Below are 18,720 nucleotides of genomic sequence, written 5' to 3'. Positions count from 1 at the left end.
ACAGAGGTACAAGATTCCTCTCCAGTGAGGGATCTAGTGGGTTCTGGTGCTGAGGTGCTCAATGGTATGAATTCTGGAGGGTATGTGGCATCCATTTAGGGTGCTGTTGATAGTAGTGTGAACTGCAGGCTGCAAACTGGCATAAAGAACTGTGGTGCAACCCTGAGGCTTTCTCAACTTAAGACTGTACTTCACACATCCAGTTAGTCTGCCAGGAGTCACAGGGGCAGGAAGGAGGGGCAGTCTCTGGGGCACATCCACTGGTTTGGATGTGTTTACTTAGACAAGGTCATATGGTTTTCTGGACCAATGCTAAAATACAAGGGATAACCCCATCACTTGTTTCTGGGATATAGATGGCCAGTTCCAGATTGCCTGGCATTCTCTACATCTGCCAATCAGTCTAATTTCCACTTCTGTCCCCAACAGAGGTCATAGTCTGTCAAAAGGGGGCACACTACTTAGGGCTCCCCTCATCCACCTGCACCTCTGTTCCTGTTGTCTTGTCCTTCCATGGCACTCAGGGGGAAGCTCTTTTGCCTGCAGGGAAGGCCCATCCTGGGCACCCATCACCCTGAATATGAATGTGGACAAGTCTGTTATCCTCCAGCCCTGAGTACATCTGCTCACCTGGCCAGCCCTCTGCAGGACCCAATCAAGTGGGCTAAGCTGGAGTTCCCTCAGCATGATGTCTGCTCTTGGCCTTTCTAATCACTGATGGGTCCTGCTTCCTGGCTGTAATTCCCACAGTTGACACTGGGTTCAGGGTGACACCTGTCCCCTCTCCCTGACTGTCTCAGTGACAGTCTGCTTATTTTGCTTTCACCAAAGACCTTGGAACCCAGTCAAGCGTAGGGAAAGCATCGGTGTGGACAGAGACTAGGATGTATTAAAACAGAGAGGCTGGAGCAAACCATTTTATTCAGCACTGAGAACCCAGCCCACCTGGGAGTCAAGCTGGAGCCACTCACTACGCCCAAGGCCAGGGCCTTCTGAGGACAGAACATCATTACCCCCAAACTTACATAGATCTGTATCTTTGGCCCCTGACCTGTTCTTTCCTCTCTGCTGGGATTTGTTTCTTGGACTAGTTATCTACACACACAATGCTGCAGGCAACCACGCTACCGCTACGCCACAAGTTTTGTGAAATTCACCTACTGGAGAAAATGAGGTGAGAAAAAGCCAAAAGTACATCAAAGTGAAGCACCAGGTGGCTTGGAGATGCCACCCCTGCCGCTCTTCTGCAGGGAAGAAGGTCCCTTTTATGAGAGCTGAGTAACCATAGGGAGCACTTAGAGGATGACGGTGACACCCAAGGGGCACAAGCTAGAAGGAAAGAGGCTAGGAAAGCAAAGCAGAAGACAACTCCCAGGATCTGGCACAGCAAGACCCAAAGGGAAGGGGCAGCCTCTGGAGGGTGGAGAATGCTTCCCCACACCACCATCAAGAGTCGGGTCCCAGCCATACCCCAGGGCCTCCTGCATCTCTATTCTCTGGCACTAAAGCAGGCTGACTGTAACTGGTATGCCCCAAAGCCTTGCTGAGGGATGTCTGGTGAGCCAATCCTGTCATGAGTACCAATGGGGAAGGTGCAAAGTTTGATTCCTGGATGCTAGAGTGACACTGTCACACTAGGCCCTGTGCCATGGCTAAACAAGCAGGGGCTTCAGAGCTGCCATGTGATCTCAGGCAGGGTTGGGACACACTGGGAAGGAAATCCCAGGACTGGTCTCTACTAGGGACAGGTACAGGCCTGAGCACATTCATGCCCCAAAGAAAACTAAAAACACTGTTAAGAAATGGAACTATATGGATGACCGAAAGCAGGGCACCTTTGATGCTTCATCCCAGGCCAATGTTATCAGTGTTGACAGAGATGGGGACCTGTCCAGGATGAAGGGTGGTGCCAGGCAGAGAGGCCTGAGAGATGTAGATAGGGGTACTGCAGGCCAGCTGTAAAGATGGTTCCTTCTGCCTCATGCTCCAGGGGGCCAGCCTGCTGCACAAGCTTCATCACTGCAGGGAAAGGGAGAAACAAGAGACAAAAGGAAAAGACGGTGAGGCAAAGAACATGAAGGGAGATACCGAGATAAGACAATGAGACAGAAATACATAGAAAGAGACAGATGAGGCAGCGAGACAGACTACTACTCTCCTAAGCACAACACACCTAGAACCACTGTGATTTGACAACCCATATAAACTGGTCTAAAACTTGTGTCTCCAAGGCGAGATATATATATATATATATATATTTATCACTCGTCACCACAGGGACTGCATAACCCCCAAATAGCTAATAGGTATGTGGAATGGGGGACCTCTCAACTACAAGCTGATACCACATTACAAGACCAGGCTCAGACTGCCAAGTGGGCTGCCTCCAGCCTCAGATGTTGGCCTAACCCTTGGGGGAGAGATAAGGATAGGGGCAGTGGGTGGCTTTTCCTGCCCACAAGTCTGAGGGGTGAAAATATCCCTCCCATCTCATATCTTCCTCAACTCAAAGCTCCTTCCTACCACTTTCCCAAACTCGTTCCCTGACATTAAGACCTGGGCCACAGCAGGAGCAGGAGAGCCTGTGGCTCTGACCTTTCCCTATGGTAGTCTCCCTTCACTGAGGCTCTGAGCTGGCCAGAGATGTGATGCGGAGAGGTGCTCATCCCCAGCAGGTGGTACCTGAAGAAGCATGCTAAGGCCCAGGTTCCGGTGCTTCTTCTCCAGCTCTGACACCGCCTGCAGTAGGGACCGGAAGCGTTCTGCCGGGTCAGCCTGCTCATCATCCTCCGAAGGACCCTCATCCTTCTCAGCCTCTTGCAGAAAGTGTTCCTCCTCTTCCACGAAAAAGGCCCGAAGCTTCTTGTAGTCAGTCAGGGCCTTCTTTCTTCGGTCCATAACATGGCCCTGCAGGGTGAGTGGGAGAAGGGACAAGAGTCCACCATGGCCCACACCCACTGCTACTGTGTCCAAAGAAAGAGAACGCCCCCATCAACTCTCAAAGAAATTTAAAAATATGACACCTCAAAATATGCTGGGTGGGTCTTCTGAATTAAACCTACTTAAGGAAAAAAAAAAAAAAAAAATCACAGGAGAGGTGAGAGAAGATTCTCTCGCATTGTGTTCCTAAGCAAGAAGTGAAATCTCCACATGAAAGATGCCCCTGTGGTCCCTCGAGGTGGTGTTAGCTTGGTCCCAGTGTGGTGAGGTGGCGCTGACAGGTGAGGATTGATTAGGTCACTGATGGGTGTGCCCTCAGAAGGGATGGATGTTGGTCTCACAGGCTACCCGCTGGTTCCCAATGCAGCTATTACAGAGAGAGTACTCCTGGATCTACACACTTCCAATGAGGCCCTCGTTAGAGACCAGCAGATAGAGCCTTTTGATGGTTCGGCTTCTAGACCAATAAATAACTTGCCTTCTTTACATAGTACTCTATTGTTACGGCAATAGAAAAAGGCTAATGCACTCTCCCCTGTACAAAGCAAAAGGGTTGGCATTCTTATCAAGGATAAACTGGAGGTTGAGAAGATGCCGCTGACCTTGTTAAAATATTTTCTTTTATGCCTCCCAAATTAATCACTTGTCCACAACCTTCTCTTCTCTGTCCAAGTCAGTGCGCTTGTTAGATTGTGACTGCTTCTTTGGGTTGTGTCCTCAGGATCCCCCCCCCCCATACCACTTGAACGTCTCTTAAGGCAATGTTTTGTCTCCCCTGCACTGTTTTTCATGCTGGTTGCAGGAAATGCATCCCCAAGACACCAAAGTGTAAACATGCTCAAGTCCCTTCTATAGAATGGCATAGCACTGGCACATATCTGCACCCTTCCATATGCTGCAGATCATCTGTAACTGACACAATTTACCTACCACAACATAAAGAGTTACTCTACTAGAAAGAAGCCTATGCATTAAGTACAACCACACAACCACAGGCTTACAACCTATTTGCAGTGATTGCTTTGTGTAATTTAATATTAGAGTCATACATGCTGGACAAGCATCCCACCCATGAACGACACTCCCATTTCCGATAAGAAGTTGACTGAGTCCCTGGATATAGAACCCACATATACATTGCTCAGCTTATGTAAGGCCCACACTCACATCTTCTCATAGATGAACTCTGGAACCAAAGTCCTGTGAGAATGCATAGTGACCTTCTACTGGCCACTTTTCCTACTATAGCCTCTGGTAAACCTGTAAACCTGAGAGCAAAAATTCATCCTGCCACCCTCGGCAACAGAACTAAAAAAAAAAAAAAAAAAAAAAAAGACACACTTCTAACTTCTCTCAGATCTTCATCCTGGCCTTGCTTGGACCACACAAGGGAAAAAGGATGTAAATGCCAGGCAGGTAACTTCTGTCTGTCCAAGTTCCTTGGACTACAGGATCCTCATCTTTGTAGTAAAAGCTTCTATGTGATAGAACTTGTCCTTGGAATGACTGTGGGTTCCCTGAAAGCTGGACAGCCTCAAAGCCTTCCAGTTTTTGTGAGGGGTAGAGCAGGTGGCTTCAGCCTTGATGTTTTCTGTTCTTAAAAAAGGGAGGGGGAGTGGAAACTAATGAACTTTAATTAATATGTAGAAAGTCACCAGAGTTTAAACTGATGTGTCATTTTGTCGACAAGTAACCTTAAAAGACTAACATGATGTCACCTTGTTGTTTAATGCCATGGAATTGCATGAAAGCAAGCTGCTAAGTACCAACTTTCTGTGTTTCCCCCAAGTCCCTGAAACCTCCAGGTAATGGTGTTAAAAGTAGAGGGCCTTTGGGAAGTGGTCACTCCTACCAGATTAGAGACAGGATTAGTACCCTAGTAAAAGGGACCCCCAGAGAGCTCCTTTCCACCCTCCATGTGATGGTACAATGTGAAAGACCACCGGAAAGCAGCCCTGACCAGATACAGACTTGCCATGGCTTGCCTATGGACTTCCAACCTCCACAGCAATAATGTCTGTGGTTTTGTACAGTAGCCAGAAAACAGCAAGTTCCACTGGGGTTGGTCAGAGTCAAAAGTACTACAAAGTGTCGGAGTAGGAAAAAGGAAGCCAAAGCTTAAAAACCACCCTCTTGTAAAGCATAAGGAAAAGAGCCCCCCTACTGACTTCTGGCTAGGTATGACCCAGTACAGCACCCTGGCATTAAGTCCACACAGTGGCCCCTCCTCCAGCCAGCCAGGCAAACAGCAGCCCAGTTCAGTTGCCCTGCTGGTTCCCCATATCCAGGACACCCCACTTGCCTTCCACACAGCAGCCGCTGATTCTGCCTGACCATGCAGATCCCGGGCATCATTTAAGTCCTTCCTCATGATTTCCACGGACCCCTTGTTCTCCTGGGAGAGAGAAGCTGGTTATAGATGGGACACCCAGATCTGGCCGCTGGAAGCCGTTTGTTTTTTAAAAGGGCCTCCTGTGCTTCCCACTTTGACAGAATGAAGTACACAGCAGACAAGTCTAGGTTTGCTGTGTTGAGTCCATTGTTTTTAAATATTGAGCCAGGCAATGGCTTTCCTCTCTCGTCTGTGTTCCGCTTGGTCTCTGTGGAGATTGCTGTCTTAGGAAGGGGACAACCCTAGCAGCAGAACACCTACCCCAGGTTGGGACCCAGATGTACGTGCTGGCCTCCACCTCAACACTGTTCACTAATAGTGACTAAATTTTATTTCTGGGGCTCATGGTGCATCATCCCAGAACATAAGGCACCCTCAAACACACTAAGCTAGTGGTTTCTCCTGCGAGGCAGAGGCCAGTCATCAATGTCATCCTACCTGGCTACTCAGAAATAGACACCCTGGACCTCTCTGGGCCAGGGATGATACTCCAGACCCCAGGGCCCCCAGCTTTGCCCATATTGTAGTGGGCGGTTTCTGTCCCCAATGGCAGGTGCCACATGCAATAGCCAAGAGAGCACAACACAGAAGGTTCCAGAATGAGGTAGATTTGCAGTACCTCAGAGGGCTGCAAGGGGTAACTGGCAGACAGAAGCCCACACTCATGTCTCCAGCACAAATCTCTGAGCGCCACCAGCAAGTAGGGGGTGGGGCTTGTCTCAATGAGGTCACACCCGGATAGGAGGGAGAGGCCTTGGGGAATGGGAACCGGGTCTTAGGAGGAAAAGGGGGGAGGGGGTGACAGTCAAAAGGCAGTACAGAGATTAAGGAACAGGTAGGCCTGGGATCTGGTATGAAAAGGGTATAGAGGAGAATGCTCTAGAGGTGAGGGCTCAAGGATCACAGCAGGGGCTGGGGGAGGTATAACAGAACTCAGAGACTCCATGATTCAAGTGCACTAGGCACGGCAGAGACCCCCGGGGTAGGAAAGGTGCAGGGCTGAGGGGCACCGCGGAAACTCGGGGTGGGGAGGACGCTGGACACCCATAGCATGCGGGAGAGGTAAAAGGGCACTGATCGAGAGACTGACTCCAGGTGAGTAAGGCACAAAGGTGAGCAGTGAGTGGGGGCCCCTTGCGCACCTTGCCGCGCATCGCCTTCCTCCAGCGCGGCTCCCACTCGGGCGGCTCCGGGCCCGCGGCCATGCGGCAGGCGGAGCATAGCGGATCTCCGTCGGCACGGCACAGCAGCTGCAGCGCGGCCTCGCTGGCAGGGCCGTCGCGTGCCGGCGCCGCAGCTGCCTCCTCGAGTGCCAGGAGGCGGCGGCTGAGTGGAGGGCGGCCGGGCTCCACTGCGCGCTGCCAGCAGTCGTCGGCACACTCGGGGCATGGAAAGGGCCCATCCTCCTCCGCCCAGAAGCGCACCACGCACGCCCGGCAGAAACGGTGGCCGCAGTCGGCGCGCACCGGCTCGCGGGGCGCGCGCTGGCACAAGGCGCAGACGGCCTCAGCGGGGCCCGCGGGGAGCGCCAGGGCTGCGGGCGGCGGCACCAACGAGGGCGCGGGCGGCGAGGGCGCAGAAGGGCCGGGAATCGGCCAGAGAGCGAGGCCGATAAGACTCAGCCGACGACTCAGACCCGGACTGCGCCAACGCCGGGCACGCGCGCGCGGGGCGGGGTTCGGGCTGCCGTGCGCTCTGACGTCCAGGTCCTGGCAGCTGCGCGGTCCTCCATCCAGGTCCTGGCAGCTGCGTGCTCCTCCCTCCAGGTCCTTGCTGCTATACTCTTTCCTGGTAGTCACGCGTCGGCCCGCCCAGCTGCTCACTCTAGTAGCTGGTAGCTGCTCACCACATTGTCCTGATGGTGTCAGTCGTGGGTTCCAAACCCAGATGCTAACAATGATGCTTTCCGTGTCCTATAAGATTATTCATACTACAGGATGCTCCCTCAATATCATAGATAGTTGCCCATCCCCCATATATAACTGGGGAGATGGTCTGTAAGGGGAGACTGCAGTTCCTGAAAGACAGAGTGACTGAAGGTCTGGGGTTTATCTCTATACCTTTAACCCAGAAGCGGGATAAGACAGGTTAGGTAGACAGAAATTCCTAAAATGATTAACATGCCTATGTAGTCAAGATAGCGACACGAAGAGGTGGAAATGCCGGGTGCTTGTACTTTGTGGCCCCAAATGAGGAGTCGGTGATTTTAAAAGCAAGTATAGCTTCTAAATGCCTGATGTACATCTACCCTCCATCTCCAGAACTGTTTTAAGTCTGCCAAATGTGAAAGTCCATCCCCACCATTCTCCTTCCCACATCTGACTTTCTGTTACAGATATGTCATAAATCGGGACCATTTAGTATTGTTCTTTTATTGTTTTACTTGTGTAAGGAGTTCTCTTTTTTATTTCAAACATTATTTAGCAGTATATTTGGTCACTAAACTAGTAAATTTGATGTTGAAACGTGTAATCTTACTATTTGGGATGTGTGTGGAGAACAGAATGTCCGTGGTATAATTACAGCCTTATTGGATTCGTTTCTTAAGTTCTTGGTGGCTACAATTCTCAAAAGATCAAGGCATTAAATGTATTTCACTATCTGCACTCCATTTGGAATCAATTGATCGTTGTCATGCAGAAAATCTGTGTCCCTGTTGACTTGCCCATTGCCATGTGACTTTTGATTAATCACTTAATGATATATATTTGTACATATTTACTAATTTTATGAATAAAACAAGTTGTGCTTTTTGGGGAACCTCAGCTTGTTTCATTTGCAAGCATAAGGGAAACTTAAGTTGAGCTGTTTCTTGTGATTGTTACTAGAGAAAATGAAATTTAAGCTGCATGGAGCATGAATGCAGAGTGGCAAGTCTGGGAATAGTGTATTGAACCTCTTGCAGATGATATTCTTAAGAATTATTGAGATGCAAACTCAGGCATCAAATATTACTGTTGCTTATTGGTAATGTATTGCTAACACAGACTCAGTATCCAAAGAACCAAAATCTGAAACTATTAAGACTGCTAACATGGGGGGAAAATCACAGATGGGGAAAAAATCCATTCTGAACTGTGTACCTTGTGCAAAAATATTATCAAGCAGTCAATTAGTTCTTAAGAATATGAGTTACTGGAGAGGCCACCCCATGTACTTGACCTTCACATGTAGACCGTTCCCTCTCTGCTTTGCTATCATGTTGTAACACAGCTCAGAGGTCCTTGTCAGGAAATAGGCATCCTTTAGTCACCACATCATGAAACAAATACACTTCTTTATTTATGTTACGCAGCCTCAGATGTTTTGTTATAACAGCCCAAAATGATCAGAGAAATTGGGATGTGAGAAGATCAAATTCAGTGTTCATCTAGAAAATGTGAAATTCAGCAGCAATGTAATGCCATTCTGCACCTTAGTCACACACGAAGTATTACATTCCACGTAGCATTAGTGAGGCCTTGAAGAGGACAGGATGCCCACTCAGTGCCAGTGCCTCTGGCAGTACAGGTCAAGCCAAGCAGAGACACTTTTAACCCCATAAACTCCATGTCTAGGTGTACGAAAGAGCTCTTCCTAATGATTGCATCTTTACCAGCATCCAAAGGGGATAGGGAGTGGCAGCATGTTAGAAGGCAAGAGTACGTCCATAGGAAAGTGTAGAGGGGAAATACAAGGTATACCACAGAAACAAGCCTTGGACAATGCCAAAATATGGACAGTTCATAGTGGAAAAAAAGAGAAGAAGAAGAAGGAGAAGAAGGAGAAGAAGGAGAAGGAAGGAGAAGTCGACGACGACATTGGATTGGTATGTGTGCTGTTCAAGGTACTCTAGAGAAACAGAACTGATAAAATGAACACACACACAGAGAGAACATATTAGAGCAGCTTACAGATTATGTTCCAACTATGGCTGTCTCCTGATGAAAAGTCCAAGAATCTGGTGGTTGTTCAGTCCACCAGGCTGCATATCTCAGCTGGTCTTCAGTATATGCAGGAATCCTGAAAAGGTATGTTCTATTACTAGTGAAGAAGTTAACTTAGCAGTGAGAGTAAGCCGGCAAAGAGCAAGCACTTCCTTCTTCCATGTTCTTTATATAGGCTACCATCAGATATGAGGCAGATTCAAGATGGATCTTCCCACCTCGAAGATCTGGATTTAGGGTGGTCTTTCCAGCTCAAATAATGCATTCAAGGAAGAAAAAAAAAAAAAAGACCCTGATAGGTGTACCTGGTCTCTTGGGTTTTAGGTAATTCCAGAGGTAGTTAAGGTGACAACCAAGAACAGCCATCACAGCATGTCCATGGTATTTATGTAATCCAAAAATGCTCACAGAAGAGCAGCAATTTTTTTTTCAAGAATGCACTCCAAAGAATATTGCATAAGCAAGCACAGTCAGCTACCCACAATTTAGGACTATTCTTCAGATTGAGATTAAAAATATATTGTAAATGTGATGTTGTCATTTATATACACTAAACACTACTACAGCAGCCTCATCTGTACCAGAGCTATACAGCCCTGTTCGTGTGCTAAACAATAGAACAAATACTCACACAGTAATCACATTCTGTTAAGAATAATAAGTTATCTAGAAAACTTTTAAATTAAATAGAAGTATACATGTAAACATTATGATGCTTTGGCTGGGTATATGGTGCATGCTTGTAATCACAGCACTCAGGAGTCATAGCAGGCAGAGCTCTGTGAGTTCCAGGTGAATTTGGTCTACACTGAGTTCCAGGCCAGCCAGCTAGAGCTACAGAAAAATGTGGTGTGTGTGTGTGTGTGTGTGTGTGTGTGTGTGTAAGAGAGAGAGTTTTTTGTCTGAGGGAGTTGAGTGTTCTTGAATGTTGTTATCCATGTAGGTTTAGAGCCAATTTCTTCAACAGATATGACATATCATTTATATTTATGATGTTCAAATTTGAAATTTTTTCTTCAGATTAAAAACTCTAATTGGGGACCAGCAAGATGGTTCGATGGGTAAAAGTTCTTGCTGTGCAAGCCTGGAGACCTCAGCTTGATCTCTGGAACCCAGGTAAAGGTGGAAGGAAAAAATCAACTCCCCAAAACTGTCCTCTGACCCTCACACAAGTACCATGGCAGGTACTATCCCTTGTTCTCTCCAAATCAGGCTCAAGGCAGTGGTACACACTGACTTAACAGAGCTTCTGCTCATGAGGAACTCTTTATCACACACACACACACACACACACACACACACACACACACACAGACTAACAATATTAAACTTTACAAGATTAAATTTTTAAAGAATTGGTTGTATTTCGGCACTTCTGCACTCAGCTAACTGACCATGGCCACATCCAACATGGTTCTCAAATTGTTACTGATGTCTGGTGCTCAAATCCAGGGCCTTATGCATGCTAAACAATGGCTATGTTTATAATCCCAGCACTTTGGAGATGAAGGCAGGGAAATTGTGATTTCAAGGCCAGTTTGAGCTACATAGCAAAACCCTGGCTTCAAAAGAAAAACCAAACCAAACAAAAATAACAACAAAAACATAGCAAACATAGCAGGAAAGAAAAGCAATGAAGGAGATGTGGGAAGACACTATAATCTGAAAGTTGGGATAGCACATGGGCATCCTGGAAACCCAGCCTAGCACACAGGTGTGCTAGAAGAGCACTCTTCCAAGGTCACTTTACATGGGAAGAAATATATAGCAAAGTGAATGGCTAAGCTTTAAGATGAGTTGCCCTTGCAGAATCTTCAATTCTAGGACCAAATGAAGGGCCTTGCACATACTAGGGCAAGCCCTCCACCACTCCCTAACCTATGAGCTGCCTTTTGCATTTCATTCTAGGGATAAACATTGAGAAATATTTTCTCCTTCTTACCTAAAAAAAAAAAAAAAAATGCAGTAATTCTTGAGAAGTCCACACCCACTTGAGGGTATGCGTTACTATTCTTTACTTAAGCTTCTCTCCCTTTTTAAATTGTTTACATTTTAAAATATTTACTTTTATTTTATGTTTGAGTGCTTTGGCTGCAAGATGCATGCACACCGTGTGAATACATAGTACCCAAAAAACGCCAGAAGAGGGTATCAGGGTTACTTATGGACTATCAGCGAATGCTGAATACTGACCTTAGGTCCCCTGCAATGAATTCAAATACTCTTAACCACTGAGCCATCCTTTCTCCTATCTTGATGCCTGTGCTTAATCCTATACTAAAACCTTTTTCTTTAAAAAAAAATTGTTTATATTTATGCCTATGTGTGTATGTATATATGTATAAATGTTTACACATGTCTATGGATACCTGTGGAGATTAGAAAAAGACATTGAATACCATGCAACCAGAGTTACAGGGGGTTGTGAGCCACTCAACATAGGTACAGAAAATCCAGCACTAGGCCTCAGCGAGAGCAGCTTAAGTGCTGAGCCATCTCTCCAGCCCCAAAACTGTTTATAAAAATAATTGCTTCAAAGAAAATTACATCAAACCAGTTACCTAATAACTGCTACCTTTTAAATATTTTAGATGTTAAAACAAATATTTCAGATGTTTAAAAATCACTAAATTATGTAAGGTCCTAAAAATCCAACTATACCTGTGGTGTTTACAAATATAAACCAAAAACAACAATAACGTAATAATAATAATGATAGTAATAATGTAGAGTTTTAATTACTCCATATCTTTCTGAAACAATTCTCTCAAACTGACCAAAGCAAACAAGTTTTGTTTATAGGGTTCTGAGTAGATGAATGATAGGAGACTAAAAATGAATAGATCATGGGGCTCTGAAGTAAATGAGTGATTTACAAATCAAGTGGATGAGAGACAGGGAATAAAGTGTATTGGATGGTAAGGAAGTAGATGGATGACAGGGACCTATTCATTCACTTTTCAATTAAAATAAAAGTAATTGATTTGACACAATTTTCTATAGTTGTAAACCCTAAATAACAACCAAAAGGGAGATTCTCTAAAGAGAAGTATTTGGAAAAAGCAGAGTAACAGGGCAGGAACACGTGCCATTGTATACAAGGAGACTGGGGCAAGTACTTCTTGAAAAGAGAGAGGAGGAAGACAGCATCATATATTCCAAAAGAGGACAGTTGTGGTCACAAAACCTGTAGTATTCTCTGTGTTTGGTGGCAGTACCCACTGTGCAGGGCCGTACTCATGGTAAAGACTTTTGAGATAGTCCTCATCTGGCATATCTGCGTCATAATTTTGTATTTTTGGTTAGGGCTGGGCAAAGGCATTGTGTGACTTCCCTGGAAGATATGAAGAAATGTCTATTTGCCCCAGTTAAGGCACAAGAAATAATTTCCCCAAGTTCAAATTGGTGAGCCAATAAGTTTATTGGAATTACTGACAGGAATTGGGCAAGGGTTACTTATGGGATCAACAATTATATTATCAAAAATTTTGCCTCGGTATGGGTGATAACTCAGGGAAGCTGCATCGTGGGAGTTCCCACCTCCAGCCAGCCTTCCCTTTCCTAAACACTCCTGGAGGAACCCCAAGACCATTGCAGCAGGGGTGCAGTTATCCCTTCTTCCTATGAGTGAACATTAACAGCCCCACTACCATTACTATAAACCTAGTGTCATTCGTTCTTCAGGTCACCTCAGTATCTCTGGTCCATGATGACCAATGGTCATGTCAGGTCTAGGGGCCATCCCTTCACTACAACAAAGAGTGGCTCGGTGTTTTTGTTTGTTTGTGTTTGTTGTGTTTTGTGTTGTGTTGTTTTTGCTCTGACGGCTTTCACAGCCTCATCAGTCTCCTACTCTGCTGGCGCCACTATATCTGAACTTAAAAATAAAATTAATGTTTAAGATAAAGAGACAAAGCCCAAGTGAGCAGTAGCAGAGCGCCTTGGTTGCAGGATTAGGAGTGGGTGGGAAGTGCCCTGTCTGTGCACAGCAGAAATGCCAACACATTAGGACTACAAAGAGACTAACAGGGAAAGATGGAGGCTCCGGGGGCAGGTGGGGGATTGTGAGTTGTTTTCGCAGCTGTGACTCTCTACCATAAACTGCATAATTTATAGAGGATTTATTTGTAGAGGATTCCTAATTCCCAGCTTTAGGAACCCAGATAAACTGGGAAATCCAAAGCTGAGGAGCTGCATCCGGTGACAGCCTTCTAGCCGGGAGGACTCCAAGAATAAAAGTGATCTGGGCATCATAGAGTGAGACAGAGCCAGCGGCAGGGCAGCCAGTTATAACAAAAACACCCCAGCTACCCACAAACCCAAAGGTCCAAGAGCGGATTAATCCAGTCCAGAGGCCTGGGGTATTTCAGTACGTTTTATTCAATGCATCCACCTACACAAGCCACACCAGCCAAGAGCTGAGTCTCCTGCTGCTCCAATGGCTTTCTTGGCCTGCCTTTATGTCATTACTTGCCCGAGGACTTCACAATAGGCTGGCTTACCTCCTCGCCTCCTGGTGAGGAATTTGTTGCATTTCGTGAGCATTTATACCTTCATATTTTCTCCCTTGTTCTTGGACATCACGATTATTTCCTTGCATATGTATGCTTTGGGGTGGGGAGTGGGGGTGGGTGGGACTAAGGGGACCTGGGGCAGGGCGGGCTCTGGTGTTTCCTGGGGAAGGTCTGGGATGTGTGTGACCTGCAGCTTGCTTGAGGCTGCACCCCTTCCTGATTCTCTGGTCCATCTCCGGGTCCTGTTCCCTTTCCCTAGCGCACCCCCAGGAGTGCTAAAGGGCCACCGAGGCTCCTCTTGCCCCTCCTCCCTGCCACATCTCCTGAGAAGATACACTCTCATAAATTCCGAGTCGGCTTGAGTGTGCAGTTTCATGTCTTCTCTAGTTACTGATCTGAAGCCACTGGATCACTTTCGATAGCCCCTAAGACGTTTAACTACCTTGCTTAGGGGGTGAAACATGAATTACTTAAGGGTGAGAGGAGGTGGTCGCTTGCATTGAAGAAAATTTCCCCAGAGCCTGTGAGGCTGGAGCTGCTAAACCGGAGCACAAAGACACCAAATTTAGAGTATATGCGGAGAGCTGGGGATGGTAGCCCGGCTTTTCTCAGGCTGCTGGATTGGTTGTGGAGATTTGCCTCAATAGCTCCTATTGTCAGTCCTTCGCAGCTCTTTTTCATTTGCTAATATAAAGGAGAAATGGCCACCGAAGTCCCTTCAGCCAACCCTAGCGGGAGGAACAGGCCACCTTACCTTCTTATATCCCCATTCCTCAGTGCGATCAGCTGAGAAAACAACGCTCTTAACTGAAGGACTCTCCCGTGTTCAGCCTCCACCGCATCAGAGATGTCCCTGGAGTCAGGGTAAGATGGGAAGGCCTTTGTCCAAAGGATGTCAGCTGGAAACTGCAGAGGACAAAAGATGCCTAAACCCCGTTCCTACCTTTATGAGAGAAGAGGATGCACGTTCATACAAACCCCAGAGCATGCACTCTGATGCCAGCCAGCTTCTTCCTGTAGCTCCAAACCCAAAGGTTCAACCGTGCAGGGAAGCCTGAAAAGCGGTCCTCTGTATTCTCCGGACTTTTTATCCAGACTGGATGTTGTGTTACTGCTCCCCCCTCCCAAATGTATGCCATATATTGGCCATGACAGTGTGTCACTTGTATTAGTTGTGGGAATTTTAAAAGAGTGCTGCTTCGTGACTGGAGTGAAAGCTGGCTGGGGTAGTAGAGAAGGATGTGTGCTTGTCATCCAGAGTGGCACCAATCTAGGTTGTCAATGTGCTTATTAAAGCCAAAGAAATCCGTTCCACATGTGGACTGATGTCCTCCAGTGCCAGGCACTGTGCTTTAGAGCCAGTGAGGAAAGGGAAAGGGGTGCAGACAAAACAAAACCTTTTAAGATCCTCTTTTAAAGCCTTTAGTGTCTGAAATGGAAGCCACCATTTTATTCTCTTAATTTTCAAAATTACATTTCAATTCCTGTTACATGCCTGCGTTGGGGGCCGGAAGACAATGTGCAGGAATCCCTTCCCTCCTTCCACAGTTCAGGCCCTAGCATTGGACTCTAGCCCTCAGGGCTTGGCAACTGATGTGTTTACACCCACTAAGCGCTCTCTGGTGGCTCTCTTTTCCCACGTCCTCTCTCTTCTCTTTCTCTCCCATTTCCCCTTTCTCCCTGGCCTGCCCTTTCTCCTCCATGCGCAGCCCTCCAGATTGCCAGTGTTTTATCTGTAACCCTTGTTGGTTTTGCCAGTCTAAGCAACAACTGGAGAAGTTATCCAGATCATTGATACTGCATTCTCAATAACAGAATGCTGCCGTGGGAAAGCCAAGTGCTGCAATGGGGATTTGTGTGCCTAAGTGAATATGTGTGGGAGAGTCAAAGAGGCTGAAGCAAGGGGTTTATTTTTTGTTGTTATTTTGGGGTTTTTTTGTTTTTGTTTGTTTGTTTTTACACGTGAGGAGCGGGCTGTGGTTGCACACACCCTTGATTCCAGCATCCCAGCACTCTGGAAGTAAAGGCAGGCAGATCTCTGTGAGTTTGATGCCAGCCTGATCTACAAATGGAGTTCCAGGACAGCCAAAGCTGTTACACAGAGACACCTTATTTAAAAAAAAAAAAAAAATAGTCAAAGACACAAATGAGGAAGAATTTGCAAAGTATTTCTAAACAATAATCTTTGAACAAAATTACCAATAGCAAAATTGGCACCAGTCTGGGTTTAAACAGGCACTTTTTGGGAAAATCTTTGTGTAGAAGTAATGCGGGTGTACGTGCATACATGCGTGTGTGGATTGTTGTGTATCTATGGCTCTCAGTCCCTTAGATCAAAAGCTCATGGTTCTGGAGTCTTGTGATGAGATGTCATTTGTGAGTAAATAACCCTTCCCTCACAACCTCTCAGTGCTGGGCCTCCACAGCTCCCTCCAGTCTGTTAAGATTGACAAGAGTTATTTTTACTCTGACAACTTTTATGCTTTATACAATACCAGATCCATTGGGCAGGTTATATATATATATATATATATATATATATATATATATATATATATCTCAACAGTAAACGAACTATAAAACAGGAAGTCTATATTCAGGATCACCCACCATAGGTGAGTCGCCACCGCAATGTGGCTTTGGAGTGAGGGATAGAGACAGGGTTTTGGCCATTCTGCGTGCAGTGTAGATGCACACAACCAAGGTGGACTGAAAGGGACTGAGACATTGATGTTACTGGGAGGAGCACTTCATGCAGTTTCGCTTATTAAGTTTTGCTTAATTTTATTTTCAGTTTTCACTTAATAGCCTTAAAAAAAAAACATTTAGTGAGTAGATGTGGTAGCCATTATCTCAACCCACAGGAGATGGAAGCAAGAGCATCATGAATCCAAGGCTGGATGAGCTACATGTGGCCTTGTCTTAGCGACAACAAACACCACTATAAAAGTGAGCCATGCTTTGTTTTACTACAACTCTTAATACCTGTGGGGCCTTGTCACTTCTACATTTTTTTTACACATGCTATTTATGGAGGTGAATGCCAAGTTTTGCTTGCAAACATTGTTGTTACTACAATTGACAGTGGGGTTTCCAGCACACTGTACAAAGTCTTGATATATCTTGCCAGCTTTCCTCCTTTAGTGTATGAAGGTGCTTAAACTGTGCAGCTCCACCAACCACCATTTTAGTAGGTGAAATATTTGTCATTGTTTTATCAAGCACCTGTTTGATACTAGTATGATAGCAGTATTTATTTTTTCAAGTTTCTATTTCCTATTCATATTCTTAAACAATTTGCAAATGTTCTCTAATTTATAGATATTTCTAATAGTAAGCTCTTGAGTCTTGGTAGTTATAAGTAATTTTAACCCAAGGTTTATTTACATTTTGTGTATAGAAGGGGTGACACCCAAATTTTTTTTTTTTTCCTAAGTGATTTTTGTTTGATTGCTTTTGTTTTTCAAGACAGGGCTTCAGTGTGTATCCCTGGCTGTCCTGGAAATTTCAATCTGTAGACCAGGCTGACCTTGAACTCACAGAGATTCTCTTGCCTCTGCCTCCTGAGTGGTAGGATTAAAGGCGTGTGCCACCACCAGTAGGCTCTAAGTGATTTTTTGTTGTTGTTGTTGTTTTTAAACAAATTTGCTTTGAAAGTATTTTCTCATGCTGTCAACTAAGACTATATGGTTCCCTATCCCTAAAGTCTCCCAATATCAAGACAACCCAAGTGGCCAGCTGAATAGGCTTCCAGGTTTGTTCTTTCACTGTGCATTGACTGGGCATCTGCTGGGTGCTGTGCTGTCTTTTGCCATGTGAACACTGGAGAAACAGCCGCATCTCTGCATGGGGAATTACAGTTCACTCTGTATTTTGGTGGGCGATAGAAAGGCTGTATGTTGATGTGAAAAGAGCTCATAGGAATTATGCATTAGCATGTGCAGGGCACCTTGCCAGCCTGTTTACCCTTATGAACTCATTGCATCTAACAGGCAGTGTACCATCCCATGAAAAAATGGAGGTATGAAGGAAGTAGATTACTTGCCCCAGGTATGGCAGCTAACTGGCCTCCAAACCAGGATCCCTCAACTATAGTATGGGGATCCTAACCCCAATATATGTGTATGAGGCAGGGAGTTAACAGCTTTTCTAGAGCCAGTCCTCCAAGCGATGCTGAAATGTGAACAATGTGAACATGCAGCCTTTTTATTTTCTCTCAGCACCGTGGTGTGTGTGTGTGTGTGTGTGTGTGTGTGTGTGTGTGTGTGTGTGGTGTGTGCCTGAAAACTATTATGAAAGGCGTAACTTCTATAACCTGCTGTGTCCTGTAGATACAATACCCATCGGTAACCTTACACCAGCCTTAGTTCCAGTTCTGGACATTATGGACATCCCAAGAATCCTTTCTCCAGATGAAAGTCTACCCTGCAACACACTCCCAGTGAAACTATCTTAGTATGTTTTCAGATTTCCCAATAAACTGTTGAAATTCGCTCATGGATCCTCATAGAAACATGTCTTTGCTTTTGTTTCCCCTGGAGGGAGACTATGACGGGAAATAAATGACAGTTGGAAGCTGTCGTTTCCTCCTCCAACTAAGCAGGCAACAAGCTTCTCCCTCGTTATCTGTGGATAAGAAACAAATGGCTGGCGATTTGGCTCAACGAGGGTCGGTTTCCGCAGCACTGTCCCTTCAGCCACATCCACAACCGCCTGAGATGTTAAGTCTTCCCCAGTTAAAACAAAGGATTCAGACAAAGATGAGACTCCTGAGCCGGCTCAGCAAACGCACTTTCGGATTGGTTTGAATACCGCCCAATGGGAACGAAGAACCGGTGTCTCCTACTGACGACGTTTAATGTTTGTCCAATCAGATGAAACTTCTTTGGAGCCTTCATTTAAATATAAAGACGACAAATAGCCCTACCTTCACCCGCTCCTGGTTTGT

The 18,720-nt window shown here is 45.9% G+C and overlaps 1 protein-coding gene across 1 annotated transcript; it reads right to left on the bottom strand.

The window, feature by feature from the left end:
* Window positions 1-904: 904 nt before the first annotated feature.
* On the bottom strand, window positions 905-7,183 carry Rnf187 (ring finger protein 187). Its single transcript, XM_051181600.1, has 5 exons — window positions 7,179-7,183; window positions 6,475-7,120; window positions 5,243-5,335; window positions 2,683-2,907; window positions 905-2,019 (listed from the first exon to the last, which is right to left on the bottom strand). Exons 1-5 carry the CDS (start codon window positions 7,181-7,183, stop codon window positions 2,017-2,019), a joined length of 972 nt encoding a protein of 323 aa, XP_051037557.1. The 3' UTR covers window positions 905-2,016.
* Between the last annotated feature and the right edge of the window lie 11,537 nt (window positions 7,184-18,720).

Source organism: Phodopus roborovskii, unplaced genomic scaffold (assembly GCF_943737965.1).
Source record: "Phodopus roborovskii unplaced genomic scaffold, PHOROB, whole genome shotgun sequence".
In the NCBI taxonomy this organism is placed as follows: Eukaryota; Metazoa; Chordata; class Mammalia; order Rodentia; family Cricetidae; genus Phodopus; species Phodopus roborovskii.
This window is presented reverse-complemented; position numbering and strand designations above follow the sequence as displayed.